Source organism: Lithobates pipiens, unplaced genomic scaffold (assembly GCF_037356315.1).
Source record: "Lithobates pipiens isolate NorthernLeopardFrog02 unplaced genomic scaffold, aLitPip1_a1.2 Scaffold_10, whole genome shotgun sequence".
Lineage (NCBI taxonomy): Eukaryota > Metazoa > Chordata > Amphibia > Anura > Ranidae > Lithobates > Lithobates pipiens.
The window spans coordinates 54,948,173-54,968,987 of NW_027507686.1; the positions used below are offsets into that span (position 1 = coordinate 54,948,173).

General features: G+C 44.8%; 1 protein-coding gene across 2 annotated transcripts in view; it reads right to left on the minus strand.

Moving 5' to 3' along the window:
* Window positions 1–6,106: 6,106 nt before the first annotated feature.
* Window positions 6,107–20,815, minus strand: part of B3GNT9 (UDP-GlcNAc:betaGal beta-1,3-N-acetylglucosaminyltransferase 9) — a 41,565-nt gene continuing 26,856 nt past the window's right edge. For both annotated transcript variants that reach the window (XM_077455172.1, XM_077455164.1), the window contains one exon: window positions 6,107–8,832. In XM_077455172.1, coding sequence (XP_077311298.1) covers window positions 7,460–8,770 — 1,311 coding nt within the window. In that variant the 5' untranslated portion in view covers window positions 8,771–8,832 and the 3' untranslated portion in view covers window positions 6,107–7,459. The remainder of the gene's footprint in view (window positions 8,833–20,815) is intronic.

The following is a 20,815-nucleotide window of genomic DNA, read 5'->3' on the forward strand; positions in this document are numbered from 1 at the left end:
TTCTCTTATTAATGTGGATGTTAAAATCCTTACCAAAGTCTTGGCCAACTGTCTGAACACTGTGGTTGTGAACTGGGTCGAGCGATCAAGGAGGCATTATACGTGGCAGATCTATGAGAATAAATGTCTGTAGACTGTTCCACAATCTCCAATACCCTCATGACTGCACACCTACCCGGGCCAGTGTGTCCTTGGACACATGTAAGGCCTTTGATAGTGTGGAATGGCCCTATCCTTTTTAAGTATTACAACATTATGGCTTTGCCTTTGGCCCCCGCATTATTGCTTGGATAAGACTCCTTTACACCTCCCCACTGGCCCGCATACGAGTTAACTCCCACACTACGGATAGTTTTCCTATTACTAGAGGCACTAGGCAGGGGTGTTTGTTGTCCCCCGTCCTATTTGCCCTGGCTATGGAGCCGCTAGCTGTGCGTATTCGCTTCTCCCAGCTGATTAAGGGTCTTCCTATTGCCATAATAGAGGAACGAATCAGGCTGTATGCAGAAAATACCCTGGTATACTTGGCAGACAACCAGGACTCACTAAAGACGCTACTATCAGAGATAGACAATTTTGGTGACTACTCTGGGTTCTGGGTGAACTGGGACAAATCTAATCTTTTCCCTTTGGAGCCTGATGCAACCTTGCAGATTCAACAAGTCTCCAGGTGGTGTTCTCTTTTAGATACCCGGGGGTTATAGTGAAGTTACCCTTGTCCTCCTATATTGAAAACAACTGGTATCCCCTGCTGACCCACCTACAAATACAGACTAAACAGTGGATGGACCTACCCCTAGACCTAATGGGAAGGGCTAATACCCTTAAAACTATCTATCTACCTAAGCTGCTATATGTTCTAGCCAACTCACCCTGTAAAGTCCCTTAATCCATCTTCAAGCGGATAGATGTAATCTGCATGGCATTCTTGTATAATAGTAGGTCCCCTAGAGTGGCACTAGAGACGTTGCGGTTGCCAACGCATCTGGCAGGTTTGGCGTTCCTTAACTTTTGCTTATACTACTTGGCCTCCCAACTGGTTCACATTCATGACTGGCTGCACCCGGTTGCGGCACATGCCTGTGCATCCACTGAGAAAGCTATTGCATCCTCTCTAGAGACCCTCCATAACATTATATACAGAGGTTGAGTTCCGGGCCCGCCCAGGCACATCTATGCTAAATACTTCGCTCTCCCTGTTGTCTCAAAAATTTCAAAGGAGTCATGGTCAGTGTCCCCTAACAACCCTCTATGGTTCAATCCAAACTTGAAAGAACTGTGCTCTATACCTGACCCACAGCGTTGGTACTCCAAAGGATTTAAATACCTGTGTCCTTTTAACTAGAGTTGCACCAATACTAGTATTGGTATCAGTGCCGATACTCAGTATTTGCACAAGTATCGGTACTCATGCAAATGCACCAATACCTGAAACCGATACTTTCAGGCTCGGCTCTTTGAGCTGTCAGTGGGTCTCCCCAGTGTTAAAGATGTCTGGTAATTTGAGCTGTCAAAAAAAAATAAAAAAATAGCCGTCAATGTTTATTACCAATATTGCTCAGCCCTGAAACCCTAAAATAAAAAGAAACATTGTTTCTTTTTGATATGGAAAAGAAGATAGGGATTTTAACGGTGCCTCCAAAAATATAAAGGTATCTGCAATAAACCCCTGTTTATTTAAACAACAACAATTTCTTTCGATGTAAGTATAATTTCCTTGCCTACAAATGTTACCTTGTCAACTTGCCCCTTCGCCCTATCTTTACAAGTATCTAAACTAGCTTGTTTTGTTTTTGTTGTACTAATTAATGGAGGATATATGCCCATTTAGGTTGAAATTCATGTATTGAATTAAAACCTTTACAAGTCACTTATTTCTTTTTTTCCTTATTCCTTTTTTTGTCTCTAGCTTCCTCTGTGCCCCCCTTTTTGGCGATCCAGCCGAAATCCATTATTGGGGTACCGTATGGTGGATGCTCTATCTTTTTGAGGGTCATTTTATTGCGGTGGTCCTGGTTAAGGGTGAGCGCCCTGAAGAAGCCACCTGGCGAAACATGTCGGGATAAGTGTGTATAGACTCTGTTGGCTTTTTTGGACCCCATTGCCATTAAACAAGCTTGTGAAATTGTTTTATATTTTGTATCTTAACCACTTGCTTACTGGGCACTTAAACACCCTTCCTGCCCAGACCAATTTTCAGCTTTCGGTGCTCTCACACTTTGAATGACAATTACTCAGTCATGCAACACTGTACCCAAATTAATTTTTTGTCCTTTTTTTGGTGGTATTTGATCACCTCTGGGGTTTTTATTTTTTGCGCTATAAATGAAAAAAGACAGAAAATTTTGAAAAAAAACGCATATTTCTTTGTTTCTGTTACAGAATTATGCAAATTATTAATTTTTCTTCATAAATTTTGGCCACAATTTATACTGCTACATATCTTTGGTAAAAATAACCCAAATTAGTGGATATTATTTGGTCTTTGTGAAAGTTAGAGAGTCTACAAGCTGTGGTGCGAATCGCACAAAATTTATCACATCTGATGTACTGGTGGCCTATCTCACTTCTTGTGACCCGAACAAGTCAGGAAAGTACAAATACCCCCCAAATGACCCCTTTTTGGAAAGTAGACATTCCAAGGTATTTAGTAAGAGACATAGTGAGCTTTTTGATGTTGTCATTTTTTTCCCACAATTCTTTGCAAAATTAAGATTTTTCTTTTTTTTTTTTTCTCCACAAAATTGTGATTGTAATAGGTTATTTCTCTCACGTGGCATGTGTATACCACAAATGACACCCCCCAAAAAATTCTGCTACTCCTCCTGAGTATTACAATACCACATGTGTGGGACTTTTTCACAGCCTAGCCACATAGAGAGGCCCAACATGCAGGTAGCGCCATCATGTGTTCTAGGAACATAAATTACACATCTAACTTGTTGACTATTTATTACACTTTTGAAGCACCAGGACAATGACACGTGACACTGATGACAGATGGCACTGATACGTGGCAATGATGACACTTATACGTGGCACTGATGACACGTGGCACTGATGACAGATGGCACTAATATGTGGCACTGATGACAGATGGCACTAATATGTGGCACTGATGACACGTGGCACTTATACGTGGCACTGATGACACGTGGCACTAATACGTGGCACTGAAGACACGTGGCACTAATACGTGGCACTGATGACAGATGGCACTAATACGTGGCACTAATACGTGCCACCGATGACAGGTGGCACTAATACATGGCACCGATGACGCGTGACACTGATGACAGATGGCACTGATAAGTGGCATTGATGACACGTGACACTGACAGGTGGCACTGATGACAAATGGCACTGATACGTGGCACTGATGACAGATGGCACTAATACGTGGTACTGATGACAGATGGCACTATGTGGCACTGATGACACGTGGCACTGATGACAGATGGCACTTATACGTGGCACTGATGACAGATGGCACTGGGGACAAATGGCACTGGGGACAGATGGCACTGGGGGCAGGTGGCACTGGGGGCAGGTGGCACTGGGGGCAGGTAGCACTGGGGGCAGGTAGCACTGGGGGCAGGTAGCACTGGGGTGGATGGCACTGGGGGCAGGTAGCACTGGGGTGGATGGCACTGGGGGCAGGTAGCACTGGGGTGGATGGCACTGGGGTGGATGGCACTGGAGCGGGTGGCATTGGGGCGGATGGCACTGCTGGGGGAGGATGGCACTGCTGGGGGAGGATGGCACTTTTTTTTTTTTTCTTTTTTCTTTTTTTTTACCTCGAGGCAGAACGGCTGCCGCTGCAGCCGTTCATCTCTCCCCTCTCACACTGTCTGTGTGAGGAGGGAGAGCGGCGCTGAGAGATGATCTCATATGTTTACATATGAGATCATCTCCCATTGGACACGCCGATCACGCTGTAAACGGCCAATCACAGCGGCCGTTTACAGCGATCTGTGTTTGCCTGGCCCCGGGGGACACGGCGAACACAGAACTTCCGCGATGCGGGGACGACCACCCGGACGAACGCGCCTGCTCTACGGCCGTCATTCGGCTATAGGGCGGGCGCGAGGTGGTTAATAAAATTGATATATTTTTATTACATTGTTTTTGTATTACAATAAATTCAGCTACCTTTATATTTTTGGAGGCACCGTTAAAATCCCTATCATCTTTTCCGTACCAGTAAATGCTTTTCTCTGGGATGTGGTGCTGATAATACTGTATACTGGGTGTTCCCTGGCCATTGGACCAATCACAATATTGTTTCTTTTTGTATATTTCTGTTTCTTCATCTGCAGATCAAAGGGATGAACAAATGTTCCTCTGTTTAACCCCTTAATGTACTCTAATCAACCTTAATTAACTCCCTATTCTCCTCCATATATTTATTATTTTCCTGCTTTTTTTCTTTTGTTCATGTCTATTTTATAAATAATAAACAATTACACCTTTTTTTTGTTTGCTTTGTTAGTGAATATTTTTACACATATATATTAACATATATTTACACATTTTACATTGAAAAAGCACTAAATTAAAAAGAAATCTATTTATTTAATTTGTACATAACTTTTCAATGCTTTGTACCATTGCTGACAGCTGAAGTTAAAGCGGTAGTAAACCCGCAAATTTTTTTTTTCTTTTTTAAACCTGCAAAGCAAAAGGCATAATGAGCTAGTATGCACCGCATACTAGCTCATTATGAAATACTTACCTTAGAACGAGGCCCCGACATCTGGCCCAATCCACGCCGAGGAAGCTGACATGCTCCCACTGCGTTTCTTCCGGGTATCGCGGCTCCGGCGCTGTGAGTGGCCAGAGCCGCGATATCGTCACTCCCGTGCATGCGTGCGGGAGATTTCATTCCAGCCGGTCGGCCACTGCCAGATTTTCAGGCCGAGAATCCCCTTGTGCGCATGCGCCGTTGCAGTCAGCGGCGCATACCGAGGGGAATATCTCCTAAACCGTACAGGTTTAGGAGATTATTTTTTTACCTACAGGTAAGCCTTAATATAGGCTTTCCTGTAGGTAAAAGTTAAAAAATTGAGTATACAACCACTTTAAAACAAAACAGTTGCGGTAGGTATCGGTAATTGGTATCGGTGAGTACTGAAAAAAAGTATTGGTATTCGTACTCATTGTTAAAAAATGGTATCAGTGCATCCCTACTTTCAACAGATGCATGTTGATTTTGACCTACCACGCTCATATATGTTCTTCTATTACCAACTCCAACACGCTATTAGTGCCCAGTTTGACTCTTTAGAAAACCCTGTCATCATACCTCAGTTGGAGAAAATACTACGAAACTCTGACCCTACTAAATTTATCTCCACATACTATGCTGCCCTTATGACTGACTGTAACCCTAGATTCTGAGTGGCCCAGGCGAAATGGGACTCTATGGACAGTACACTTACATTAGATGACTCGTCGGAATTCAGTGACACATACAAGACTTCAGTAATAGCCTCCAAAGCTCGTATCATAAATATAAAAAATGTTCACCTATCCCACCTTACCCCTGCTAGGTTATATAAAATGGGATTGACTCCTACAGCAGACTGTTTTAGAGGATGTGGCCGAATGGCAGACTTTTTACACTGTTTCTGGACTTGTCCAATAGGCCGAGACTTTTGGATGGAGATAGGGTCTTTCATCTCATCGGCAATAGGCCTCCCAAACATTCTCCACCCCAAAAATTGCCTCCTAGGGATTTTTGGGGATCTTCACATTTCAATCCATGCAAAGAGACTCCTTCACATCCTCCATTTCAACGCAAAGAAAGACATTCTATTGTCCTGAAAAGGATCACAAATACCTCTAAAATCCCTTTAATTAAAACTGATCAATGACTCTTTGCCTCTATACAAACTCACGTTTGAGGTTCGGAAAAGAACCAACACCTTTCAAAAAATATGGGGCAGATGGCTGGCAAGCCCTCTAACCCTTACTACAGGGTATATACTCTTCTATATACTGTTCCTAAGGTGCAGCTTACCATGTCAACCCCCTTGGTTGCTTCGTAAATGGAGAAGTACATGCTGATGCCCTGTAACTTTGTACTTAATAACCACAAGAGACATTTCAATTGAAATCTGTTTATTGACCACTCAAGTGTATCTCTGCAAAATGCAATGCTATGAATAACCAAAGTTTTTCTTTTGTATGTTGATGTACAAATTTAAAAATAATATCTTTAAAAAAAAAATAAAAAAAGAACGGGACATAATCTTAATCCTGGCATTCTGGAATGTTCCCATGAAGTCACTAGAAGGGAATTCTTTGATTTTTAAATAGAGTTGCATTCTAATGTGGAAATTACAGAAAACAAATTCTAAAACCCAAACACACACACATACAATTCATAAGAATCCAGTGCAGACGAGCTGTGTACACTTTGCGGCACAGTGGTGTAGTGGTTAGCACTCTCACCTAGCAGTATATTGGTCGCTGGTTCGAATCCCAACCACGACACTACCTGCCTGGAGTTTGCATGTTCTCCCTGTGCTTGCGTGGGTTTCCTCCGGGTACTCCGGTTTCCTCCCACACTCCAAAGACATGCAGGTAGGTTAATTGGCTTCTGTCCAAAAGTTGGCCCTAGTATATGAATGGGGACCTTAGATTGTGGGATCTTTGAGGGTAGGGACCAATGTGAGTGTGCAATGTACAGGGATAGGGGGGTAGTCACTCACTCAGGTTGAACTAGATGGACTGGTGTCTTTATTCAACCTTACTAACTATGAAACTTTCTAGGGGCTGCCCATACATAATTTCCTTCCCACCTTTACTGTGATAGTAATTTGTACAACAGGTATCTGTAATCATCATAGCTTGACTTTAGATCACATTTTTATTTAGAAAAAAATAAATTTGACTGCACTATAGTATTTTCTTTTTGTATATTTGCATAAATTGTATTATTTTTGTGCAATACCCGGCCTCGTTCTTATGATGAACTCTAATGCAGCCCACATGGCTGCAGGTGACTTAAAAGCAGCTACATATGAAGGCAGGTATTGTGAAAGCGTTGTAAATATAATTCTTTTGAAACATGTTTTGATACAACTATTCCTATTCTTCACTATGGCAGGTGAGAAGAACTTTTGCATTCTCTGTAAGATATGCTATTGAAAAGGAAGAAGTGGGTGTGCCTGTATTAACAGCTTCCATTCCACTTATCATTTTGCCAACACTTTAGAAGACCAAGCATTTTTTCTTTTCCTCTAGGCTTTGTTACAACTGCATGGTTGCAAACATTCTAGTTCCTCGAACAAATGTGGTGACCACATGGCCAATCCCAACTTTCAATCGAGGTAATGTGAGCACCACTCACTATGAATGGCACACTGCCCATTTTGTCACCATGATCTAGGAATATCTTGAGTAATCAGGGCCTGTAACTAATTTGTGTTCCAGACCCCGTTACCTTAGTCATTTAATAGTATTGTTTTTTTAGTCCCAACATTTCCAATATTTGATTCTGTGAGCCTGTATCTGGGACCTCTGTGTTCATTTTTTTGTTTGTAACTGCTTTTATTGCTTGCTTTGCCTTCTTCTTCCTCCAATGAAAAAGTTTCTTTATCCTCTGTCTCTGAGAACATGGTGGTTGTTGACTGTGAAGCAGATTCCACATAAGCCAGATCTCGGCAGGCTTTAGGCTATGTACCACCATCAAGTCCCGGTAGAAGCAAGGATCAAATGTTTGCAGGTTGGGGGCCGCTGAGGGTTTGGTAATTCCAAAAGTTTTAAACCCTTCATGTAGCACTGGTGTGATGTTAACTCTCTGTAAGCACATGCCAAGAAAGACATCATCTATGGGGAAGAGCTCCACCTCACTGCAGGATTTGGATAGTTTCTTCATGGTAATGCCTGACATTAGGAATCCCCCTCCACCCGCATATGCCGGGTACATGCCTAATCCATACATTGTCTCTGGTATGTAGTATTTACTCTTCTTTGATCGTATAGGTTTAGCACGATTTATAATATCACCAACAAACAAGTCTTTGGAAGGATTTTGAGTCTGTGAGTAACTAATCAGATTCTCTACATTAACAAAAACATCAGTGTCTCCTTTGAATACGAACTGAACGTTGCCGCAGAATTTTTCTGCCCATCTAAGGAAGTGAATCTCTTTCAGTGTCAAGTTAAAAAAGGTGTCAAGAAAATCCCAAAGTAGGATGTCCTTGTAGTAATGGCTCTCCTGTTGCATGAGCGACTCCCACATGGACACAGCAGATTTATTCCTGGGTGTTCCCAGAAGGAACACTCTTCGAACCCTTGCCCCATTAATAACCCCTTCTCGACCCCAGGTCTTGCGTACACTCTCTCGCCGGTCAAATTCTTCCACAACAGACTTTACAGCAATGAGGAGGAATGAATCTCCTGGGGGTTTGGAACATTTATTTGGCTGGTTGATCAGCAGGGTGAAGTTTCGCTGGTCTTTACTGTTGAGATACTGATGAAAGTCAAACACTGGTGGTGTAACTGCAGCCTGATCAGTAGGCTTATTCTCCTCAATATCATCCTCTACATGGTATGATTCTGAGAGAAGCCTGGCGCTACTCGCCCTTTCATTTGTCTCCAAAAACTTCCTCGGCTTTGCGGTTTTGGACACAATCTTTGCCTGCTTTGGTTTAACAGGGGATATTTTTGACGTTGGTCTCATCAGAGTATAGAATAATGTACATAGAGCGATTAAGAGTAAAAGGGTGCAGAGAATATCCCCTTTAAGGCGAACTCTCATTTTTACCTGGGCGTTTTTAGTGGTTACGTACTTGTATCATATAGAAGTTTGTATGATCCCATCTGAAACAAAGAACATGAATTAGAATAATATTTGTTAAAAAAGAATGAATTATATATACAGTATGTTTTGTTTTTAAACAATGTCATTCAAAAGTGACTAAAGGGATTACCCAATGGATGTACTGAATGCTTATGCATTTTTTTTTCAAGATTTGTTTCTATATATGATAAATTAGATTACAATCAAGGTATACAAGTAATGTTCATGGGGGTGTCAGTCACAATAGGTTGTAATCATATCTATCAAAACAGAAATTATGCATTGCCTTTAATATACAGTGCCTTGAAAAAGTATTCATACCCCTTGAAATTTTCCACATTTTGTCATGTTACAAAAAAAACAAAAAAAAAACGTAAATGTATTTTATTGGGATTTTATGTGTTAGCCCTTGTACACACGGTCGGAAATTCCGACGGAGAATGTCCGATCGGACCGTGTTGTTGGATAATCCGACTGTGTGTGTGTGGGCTCCATCTGACTTTTTCCGTCGGAATGTCCGACCAACAAAGTTTGAGAGCTGGATATAAAACTTTCCGACAACGTGATCCAATCGTACGTTGTCCGATTGTTTGTAGAGAATTCCGATCGGACAAAGTGCCACGCATGCTCGGATCAAATTATGAGACCATAGCTATTGGCTACTGGCCTGAACGTAGTCCCATCGTAACAAACTAACTTCATCAAGTTCTGAACGATTGGATTTTCCGACAACTTTGTCCAACCCGGTGTATGCAGTTTCAGTCAAAATCCGTCTGAAAAAATCTGATGGATTTTGTGGTCGGAATTTCTGACTGTGTGTACAAGGGCATAGACCAACACAAAGTGGTACATAATTGTGAGGTGGAACGAAAATTATAAATGGTTTTCAAAATGTTTTACAAATAAATATCTCAAAAGTGTGGCGTGCATTTGTATTCAGACTCTGATACTCCTCACTAAAATCTTGTGGAACCAATTGCCTTCAAAAGGCACCTAATTCATAAATAGAGTCCACCTGTGTGTAATTTAATCACAGTATAAATACAACTGTTCTCTGAAGCCCTCAGAGGTTTGTTAGAGAACCGTAGTGAACAAACAGCATCACGAAGGCCAAGGAACACACCAGACACGTCAGGAAAAAGTTGTGGAAAAGTTTAAAGCAGGGTTAGGTTATAGAAAAAATATCCCAAGCTTTGAACATCTCACGTACCACTATTCAATCCATCATCTGAAGAGTATGGCACAACTGCAAACCTACCAAGACATGGCCGTCGACCTTAACTGACAGGCCGGGCAAGTAGAGCATTATTCAGAGAAGCAGCGAAAAGGCCCATGGTAACTCTGTAGAGATCCACAGTTCAGGTGGGAGAATCAGTCTATTAGACAACTATTAGTCATGCAGTCAGTGGCATACTAACTGGGGGGCAGTGGGGTGGGGGCGGTCCGCCCCAGGTGCCACACAGTGAGGGTGGGGTGTCAGGCGCCGCCCCTGTCCTCCCCTGTATGAAACAGTGACAGCGGGGAAGACTTGGCAGTGTAGCGGCGATGTGACAGACTGACAGCGTAGGGAGAGCCCAGCTGTGACAGGGTGCGGGGGATGCCCAGGCTGGGTGCAGACTGTACTGCTATCCAGATGAAACGCAGGACGAACGGCCAGAGCAGGAGAAAGAAAACACTGTCTCTCGCTCTCATGTATAGCAGGGGAGGGAGAGCGTGGGGCAGCGCTGAATAGACAACGGGAAGAGGTAGGAATGGGCAGAGCTATGCAACATGCAGGGGGTCCAGAGCTGTGGAGGAGGAGTTGTGTAATGCACAAGGGGTCCAGAGCAGTGGGGGGGGGGGTAATGTGCAGGGAGTCCAGAGCTTGGGGGGCTGTGTAATGTGCAGGGGGTCCAGAGTTGTGGGGGGCTGTGTAATGTGCAGGGGGTCCAGAGCTTTGGGGGGCTGTGTAATGTTCAGGGGGTTCAGAGCTGTGGGGCGCTGTGTAATTTGCAGGGGTCCAGAGCTGCGGGGTGGGGGGCTGTGTAATGTAAAGGGGTCCAGAGGTGCAGGGGGTTGTGTAATGTAAAGGAGTCCATAGGTGCAAGGGGTTGTGTAATGTAAAGAAGTCCAGAGGTGCAGGGTGCTCTGTAATGTAAAGGGGTCCAGAGGTGCAGGATGCTGTGTAATGTAAAGGGGTCCAGAGCTGCAGGGGGTTGTGTAATGTAAAGGGCCCCAGAGGTGCAGGGGGTTGTGTAATGTAAAGGAGTCCATAGGTGCAGGGGGTTGTGTAATGTAAAGGAGTCCAGAGGTGCAGGGTGCTCTGTAATGTAAAGGGGTCCAGAGGTGCAGGATGCTGTGTAATGTAAAGGAGTGCAGAGGTGCAGGGTGATGTGTAATGTAAAGGGGTCCAGAGGGGCAGGGGGTTGTGTAATGTAAAGAAGTCCAGAGGTGCAGGGTGCTGTGTAATGTAAAGGAGTCCAGAGGTGCAGGGTGCAGTGTAATGTAAAGGGGGCCAGAGGGGCATGGGGTTGTGTAATGTAAAGGAGTCCAGAGGTGCAAGGTGCAGTGTAATGTAAAGGAGTGCAGAGGTGCAGGGTGCTGTCTAATGTAAAGGGGTCCAGAGGGGCAGAGGGCTGTGTAATGTAAAGGAGTCCAGAGGTGCAGCAGATTGTGTAATCTAAAGGAGTCCAGGGGTGCAGGGTGCTGTGTAATGTAAAGGGGTCCAGAGGTGCAGGGGGTTGTGTAATGTAAAGGAGTCCAGAGGTGCAGGAGGTGTAGGGTGCTGTGTAATGTAAAGGAGTGCAGAGGTGCAGAGTGCTATGTAATGTAAAGGGGTCCAGAGGTGCAGGGGGTTGTGTAATGTAAAGGAGTCCAGTGGTGCAGGGGGTGGTGTAATGCAAAGGAGTCCAGAGGTGCAGGGTGCTGTGTAATGTCAAGGGGTCCAGACGTGCAGGGCGCTGTGTAATCTAAAGGAGTCCAGAGCTGCAGGGGATGGTGTGTAATGTGCAGGGGTCCAGGGCTGCGGGGGGGGGGGGGGGGGGCTGTATAATGTAAAGGGGTCAAGTTGTGGAGAGGGGGTACAAAGTAGTGACAAAGAGATATTGGGGGATGCAGAGGTATGCCGGGGGCACAGTGGGGTGTTTTTACATTTTAAAGTTAGGGGGTATCAAATATAGGATCCACCCCGGGTGCCAAATGCTCTAGGTACACCCTTGGGGGGTTCTTTTCCACTGATCACCCATATCAGGGGACACTGACCACCAAAGTAAGGGCCCTTCTCTATTGACCACTGACATCAGAGGACCCTTCTCTATTGACCACTGACATCAGAGGACCCTTCTCTATTGAGCACTGATATCAGTAGAGACTACACTGGCCACCAATCTAAGGGGATTTTTCCACTGACCACCAATATCAGGGATCCTTCTCCCCTGACTACCATTAGGAACTGGCTTACATCCATTTCTAGCATGCCACTCTGCATCTGGCTGGAATTAGTTGTCAGCTCTTGCCAACAACTGGCAGACTGCAGCAGGGAGAAGAGGTGTGCAAACCTGTGAATTTTCCATATAAAGATCTCTGTTTCAGAAGTAAGTGTATCGTACCAATTATAGTTTTTCAAGATTATTTTTTCTGATCTGAATACTAAAATGATGCAAAGATTTTCAGTACAGTGTGGAATATTTAATAGCTGATTCTATATTTGTATTGTAAGTGTACTGTCTGCCCTCATGTTGTAAAGCGCTGCGCAAACTGTTGGCTCTATATAAATCCTGAATAATAATAATAAATGTAAAAATGAAAAGCTCTCAAAGGACCTGGCCTTTAAATGAAACATGTCATTATGGGACAAGCATGCAGCTCAGAACTCAGAACTGCCTACACTGGGCGCATACTGGTTTCAGGTCAATAATTCAGAAATTGTTGAAGCCAAAGCATCAACATGACAGTAAGGTAGGTAGTATTTTAAAAAGGAGATCTACAAATTGCAATGTCCGCTGTATTTCCTTAAGGCCTCACACACATTTTGATAACACAACACATTACTGCATGTTACACTGCACAGCATTAAGGCAGCCTATTCAATTTAAATAGGCTGGCAGTGCACCTTAACCACTTGCCGCCCGCCCTATTACAAATTGACGGTGGCAAAGTGGTTTCATAATCCTGATCGGACGTCATATGACGTGATCAGGATTATGAGCCGCTGCGCGCCCCTGGGGGCGCGCATCGCGGCGATCGTTGTTGCGGGGTGTCAGTCTGACACCCTGCAACTACGATCTCGGTAAAGAGTCTCCGACGGAGACTCTTTACCACGTGATCAGCCGTGTCCAATCACGGCTGATCACAGTGTAAATGGGAAGAGCCGGTGATCAGCTTTTCCTCACTCGCGTCTGTCAGACGCGAGTAGAGTAGAGCCCATCGGCTGCTCCTCTGACAGGGGGGGCCTGTGCTGATCGATTATCAGCACAGCCCCCCCGAGGATGCCCACACTGGACCACCAGGGACGCCACCAGACCACCAGGGATGCCCAGGATAAGGTATGCCACCCTAGACCACCAGGGATTGCAGTCAGTGCCACAATGGATGCCAATAAGTGCCCATAATGGATGCCAATCAGTGCCCACAATGGGCATCACTGATTGGCATGCATTATTGTTTGGCACTGATTGGCATCCATTAGTACAGTATATTAATATACAATGCCGCCTATCAGTTCCCATCCGTGCCGCCTATCAGTGCCCATCCATGCCACCTATCAGTGCCCATCCATGCCCACCTGTGCCGCCTACCCATGCCCACCTGTGCCGACTACCCATACCCACCTGTGCCGCCTATCCATGCCCATCCATGCCGCCCATCCATGCCCATCCATGCCAGCTATCAGTGCCAATTTGTGCCACCTATCAGTGCCCACCCGTGTCGTCCATCAGTGCCACCCATCAGTGCCGCCTATCAGTGCCCATCAGTGCCGCCTATCAGTGCCACATATCAGTGTCCATCAATGCCACCTCATCAGTGCCACTTCATTGGTGCCACCTCATCGGTGCCCATCAGTGCCGCCTTATCATTGCCCATCAGTGTATCCCCATCAGTGCCCATCAGTGAAGGAGAAAATTTACTTATTTACAAAGTTTTAAAACTGAAACAAAAAAAAAACATTTATTTTTTCAAAATTTTCGGTATTTTTTTATTTGTTTAGCAAAAAATAAAAACCGCAGAGGTGATCAAATACCACCAAAAGAAAGCTCTATTTGTGGGGAAAAAATGATAAAAATTTCATTTGGGTACAGTGTAGCATGACCGCGCAATTGTCATTCAAAGTGCGACAGCGCTGAAAGCTCAAAATTGGTCTGGGCAGGAAGGTGTTTAAGTGCCCGGTATTGAAGTGGTTAAAGCACACAAAAATGGACATGCGCTATTTTTGTCAGGGGTTTCTTTAGTCCCTTGGCCTGCTGGGAGAGCCTATTTATTCGGGAGGAGTCAGATGATTGGTGTTCTGTGCCACCTGGACGGCTGTCTGGGTGGATGTGTGTCATAAGGCTCCAGGTTGCTAGGCCAGATGCCTGAGGCCTATCCCGGGAGCACCTGGCTGCTAGGCTGTCTGAGGCCTATCCAGGTTTGAGAGAAGCAGCGTGGGATTGGGAAGCTTCAGGTCGGGAGCCCAGCCAAGTTGCAGAGTTTCTGCCAGATGGGGAACTGTTGCCAGCGGTGAGGGAGAAACAGTGCCATAAGGGGTGGCCACTTCTGTCACTAGGGGCAAGTGAGGACCAAGGCCAGAGGTAAAGGGGAAGCAGTTGCCAACAAGGGACAACCACTCCTGTTATCAGGGGCCAGTCTATGGAAGTCTGAAGACGTACCAGAGTAGCCTTTTCACCAGCTGGGGACCATGAAGAAGTGGGAAAGCTTCAGTAGAGTGCCAAGCCAGGGACCCAGCGGGTTAGCAGGGGTGACGCTGAGGAGTATACAGCGGGTTAGCTGTGGAAGAGCTCAGGGGATCCAGTGACGACTGGGATCTTGAAGTCTAGTGAGAGACCGGGAGCTCAGTGAGTGAAGATCTACAGTAGGATGATGTGAGAGAAAATCTATAATCTTTTTCTTGCATTCAAAAAATGACTGGCGCCCAATCATTCTATCTTGCGTTACACTCACCATGCCTAGTAACCCACACTCAGGGGCGGACTGACCATTTGGCCACTCGGGCACTGCCCGAGAGCCCCGAGCCACTAGGGGGCCCCATCAGGGTTGCCAGCCTCATAAAACCAGGGACAGTATGTAAAAGTCTGTGTTTTTTTTTACATCTGTCTCTGAAATGTCCCTTACCGACATCCTTTTTGGTCTAAAAATCCTGAGATTATAGCTGCCCCACCTCTCCAGTACCTTCTCAGCCAATAGAAACATGTATGTGTATACTGTGTGATTGTATAGTGTGTGTGTGTATACTGTGTGGCCCCATCATTTCTGATTGCCTGGGGGCCCCATAATCTCCTATTGCCCGGGGGCCCCATGAGATGTCAGTCCGCCCCTGCCCACACTACAAGGAGGGATGTCAGCTCTCCCTGACTCTGGAGGTCATCATTAGGCCCTTAGAGGCCGGGGATGTTGCTATATTATGGTAATATAGTGTATGTAATTTGGTTTACCTACAAGCTCTTAATTGGAAATCTGGGAACTGATCTTTAACCTTCATTATGAATACTTCTAAAGCTTAACTTAAAAATGTAACATTTTATAAGTCTACTGGGAGTTTGTGTTTTTGGATTCCTATTTTAAAGGCCTCCTGATTACAGTATGAGAAGTTAGACATTTCTATGCAAAACCTTTTGGTGGCTCCCAGGCACCCAAAGGGTGTTTTTTTACAATGAGTCAGCCCTGGAAAGCTTAATTTCAGTCTTGGCTAAAACATCTGGGAAATGTCTTTGTCAAACTCTTGGAAGCGTATAAAAAAAGCAGAGTTTGTTAAAATACTGAGACCACAAAGCCAAAAGTGCAGAGCTTGGCGCAGAGTGCGATATTTCCCTATGTGTAATCATTCATTTCAGGGCTTAATGTCATTAGCTTTTAAGAAGACCTCTAGAATTTATGTATCATGTGCCATCGAATTAAACATACGCCCTTGTGTCAAGTCTAATTTTCAGGAGTTTGTTTGCATTCATTTTTTAGGTCTGGGATTTAAAACCAAATTGTGAACTTTACGAGCGTCTGAGAAAACTAAGAGGCTGCCAGCCATTAACCAGTCCAGAAAAGGGATTCCCGCATTACATGGAAGAATGGTGATGAACATTTCAGACTCATGTACCAACTGCCCAATGGACCTTTTCCAGTGATATGGAGGAGACGTGGCTATTGTGACTAATCTTACTTTTGATGAAGAGCGGTCATGTGGTTTCAATTACAGGAAATGTATTGGTTTTATGCTATTCTACATTTTATCAAGATCTGAAAACTCGTAAAGGTAAAGCTCAGCTCCAATGAGACTTTTTTAAAAAAAAATCCATTGCTCAGCACAATGTAAAGCAAACAAAAAAAAAAATCCACTTTTAGGACAATACTATGCTTTACGCCTGCACTGTCCTCAGGAAATTCATTGTTCTCTGGTTCCTTACCAGTTCTACTCGTGGTTGAATGACAACCAGTGTCATTAAATTCTCTACCTGTGAGCCCAGAGTTAATGGAGAAGTATGGCCGAAGCTTTTTTTGGCTATACTTCTATGGATCACAGAAGTGCAGTTCGTTCTGCACTCCTGTGACCCATTTTTAGCCAACCTCACTCAGCCAGTCCGGGGAAATATCCTGACTATATAGTTGGGATACACCCAGATGCCTGGACAGGCAGCTTGCTCAACCTCTCAGCGAGCCACTGGGAGACTGAGCCAGCCGCTTGCCCCCTCCACAGCCCAATGCTCCAGTAAGTGCTAGAGGGGCAGAGCAGAGAGTAATAGTAATAGTCACCACTCTCTTCTCAGAGCAGAGGGGAGAACTGAGTGATCAGCAGTATTTAATCACTCAGTTCTCAGTGAAGAGGCAGCAATCTGATGCTGCATCAATTTTCTTGCAGCTGATGTGTGCCTGTAATGTCTGATTGACTTTAATCGAGCCAGGCGCATGCAGTTCAGAGGCTGTGCTTTACCTGCTTTGTGTTGCGCTACCGCCATAGTGGTTATCTATAAGCATATACAGTACATGCCTCCTGCATGTATCCTTACCTGTCAAATGTCTCCCCTCTATCTCTTATGAGACCCAAAAAACTGCAGATTCTGTAGTTTGGCAAAGCTACTCAGTCGGCACAAATTAAAGTCGAGTTCCACCCAAAAATAGAACTTCTGCTTTAAGTACTGGTGACCCCCTGACATGCCACATTTGGGATTTCATTTTTTTTTTGGGGGGGGGGGGGCAGGTACCCAGTTTTGACAGGCACCCAGCTTCCACTTCCTCCCCTGGTGCCGCGGCACCAGAAGGAAGTTCACCTCTCCCTCCTTCCACCCTGCAATCTTCTGGGACAAGTCAGAGGTCCCATAAGATTGCCGGTCATTCACAGTGCACAGTGCAAAGCCACAGCCAGGTGCCCACAGTTACAAAGCTGGCGCCGCGGAGAGGAGGGGGAGAGGAGTGAGGCCATGGGACAGATGAGTGTCTGTTTATTAAAAGTCAGAAGCTACACTTTTTGTAGCTGCTGACTTTTAAATGGGTGGAACTCAGGGAGATTTCAGCGTAGGAGTATCCAACACATATCAAGCAGGCTCCACTAGTATCCTAATGATCACTTTGGGTGGGCTGACCCTTTAAAGTCTGGCTGCTGAAAATCCTTCTGACAAAAGATCGTGGTACAAACACAAGCTGGTGTGCAGCTTAGCAGACAACTGAATGCTGGTTTCCCTCTGATAAAAATAACAGACAGACTGAGAAAAATACAACATGGCTGTAGATCCAGGACACTTGGATGTGTACCATGGTCAGTGCCTACAGACATATGAACTTTCCCTTATCCGGCTTTAAGGCGGAGGTAAACTCCCCTTGTTTGTTTGTACCTACAGGTAAGCCTATAATAAGGCTTACCTATAGGGGCTGTAACTATCTCCTAAACTTGCACCGTTTAGTAGATATTTACTGTATACTGCGCCGATTACGTCATCAGCACATGTGCTCTGAAGGAATGACCGATCGTGCCGTTGCTTCAGGGCCCTGTGCCGTGACCAGCAGTTCCCACGTGCATACGCGGGAGTGGCATCATTGCGGTTTCAGAGCCGGAGCCCACAAACCCAGAAGAAGCACCAGGGAAGATGTCAGCCGTCCAGCGCTGTTGGAGGGCTTCCTTCTAAGGTATTTTTATATGAGCTAGAGTGCTCTCCTCCACCTCGCTAAAACATTGTCACATACAGAGGAAGATTATTCGGAATACAGCTCTGCATGTTCCTTCGTTCCTCTGCCTATATGGAGGAGCCAGAGGGGGGTGGTGTATGCCTTTACTAAAATCAGCTCGCTCACAGTGTATGCCCAAACTCCACACCCACTGCTGGAAGAGGAAGAAAGATTTATAGCACAATGTGCACTTTCCAAAGTATGCAGAAATAGAAAGACAGCAGATATACATACAAAATTTATGTAAGGAGATTTGTTTCATCTCTGTGTATCATCTGAGGCTATTCACTTCACTGGGTATAGGAGAGGGTTTACATCAATTTTATTGTCAAAGTTATTGGTTGTTATGGGTTACTGTACTCTGTATTGGTCTCTTAGGCCTCTTGCGCACTGCAGCTTGAAAAAGCTCAGTACAGCTTTTTGTTTTTCCTTTTACTGAGCTAAAATACAGCCCATTGGTACAACCACTTTTATCTACAGGTAAGCCTATATTAAGGCTTACCTGTAAGTGCTTGAAATATCTCCTAAACCTCCACGGTTTAGGAGATATTTACTATAAAGACGAGCGCCAATGTCATCGGCGCAGACACCCTTTAGAAAGGGTACATCGTGGCATTTCTATTAGGAGTCATGCGGTGACTGGCGGCTCTCGCGCGCATGCATTGGAGTGATGTCACGCGACTCTGGCCAGTCACAGAGCCAGAGTTTGTGGCCCCCGGGAAGGAAGAGGGGCGAAAATGGAAGCTCCCTGCTAGTGGGGACAACGGCGACAGCGCAGGCTTCTGTGTCAGGTAAGTGACACTTAATGGGCTACTTTGCAATGCATAGTAGCCCATTATGCTTTACCTTTGCAGGGAAATAAAGACGAAGTAAAACCCACCTCTTTAGTTGTAACGTGCCTATGCACACAGGTGTGCAAACAAGCGCCGTGCATTGTTCTGTGAAAAAAAAAACGAAGTAGTTTACACCTCATGCGCGCAGTGCCCATTTTGCATATTGTACAGAACAAGAATAAACGCATATACAGTGGTGTGAAAAAGTGTTTGCCCCCTTCCTCATTTCCTGTTCCTTTGCATGTTTGTCACACTTAAGTGTTTCGGAATATCAAACCAATTTAAACAATAGTCAAGGACAACACAAGTAAACACAAAATGCAATTTGTAAATGAAGGTGTTTATTATTAAAGGTGAAAAAAAATCCAAACCATCATGGCCCTGTGTGAAAAAGTGATTGCCCCCCTTGTTAAAACATACTATAACTGTGGTTGTCCACACCTGAGTTCAATTTCTCTAGCCACACCCAGGCCTGATTATTGCCACACCTGTTCACAATCAAGGCATCACTTAAATAGGAGCTGCTTGACACAGTAAGGTCCACCAGAAGATCCTTAAAAGCTACACATCATGCCGAGACCCAAAGAAATTCAGGAACAATTGAGAAAGAAAGTAATTGAGATATATCAGTCTGGAAAGGGTTATAAAGCCATTTCCAAAGCTTTGGGAATCCAGCGAACCACAGTGAGAGCCATTATCCACAAATGGCGAAGACATGGAACAGTGGTGAACCTTCCCAGGAGTGGCCTGCCGCCCAAAATTACCCCAAGAGCGCAGCGACGACTCATCCAAGAGGTCACAAAAGACCCACAACAACGTCCAAGGAACTGCAGGCCTCACTTGCCTCAGTTAAGGTCAGCGTTCATGCCTCCACCATCAGGAAAAGAATGGGCGAAAATGGCCTGCATGGCAGAGTTCCAAGGAGAAAACCACTGCTGAGCAAAAAGAACATCAAAGCTCGTCTCAATTTCTCCACAACACATCTTGATGATCCCCAAGACTTTTGGGACAACATTCTGTGGACCGATGAGACAAACGTGGAACTCTTTGGAAGGTGTGTGTCCAAGTATATCTGGCGTAGAAGGAACACTGCATTTCATAAAAAGAACATTATACCAACAGTAAAATATGGTGGTGGTAGTGTGATGGTCTGGGGCTGTTTTGCTGCTTCAGGACCTGGAAGACTTGCCGTGATAAAAGGAACTATGAATTCTGCTGTCTACCAAGAGATCCTGAAGGAGAATGTCCGACCATCTGTTCGTGTACTCAAGCTGAAACGAACTTGGGTTCTGCAGCAGGACAATGATCCTAAACACACCAGCAAGTCCACCACCGAATGGCTGAAGAAAAACAAAATGAAGACTTTGGAGTGGCCTAGCCAAAGTCCTGACCTGAATCCTATTGAGATGTTGTGGTATGACCTTAAAAAGGCCGTTCCTGCTCGAAAACCCTCTAATGTAACTGAATTAGGACAATTCTGCAAAGATGAGTGGGCCAAAATTCCTCCAGGACGCTGTAAAAGCCTCATTGCACGTTATCGCAAACGCTTGGTTGCAGTTGTTGCTGCTAAGGGTGGCCCAACCAGTTATTAGGTTTAGGGGGCAATCACTTTTTCACGCAGGGCCATGATGGTTTGGATTTTTTTTCACCTTTAATAATAAACACCTTCATTTACAAATTGCATTTTGTGTTTACTTGTGTTGTCCTTGACTATTGTTTAAATTGGTTTGATGTTCCGAAACACTTAAGTGTGACAAACATGCAAAGGAACAGGAAATGAGGAAGGGGGCAAACACTTTTTCACACCACTGTATGTGAAAATATGCAG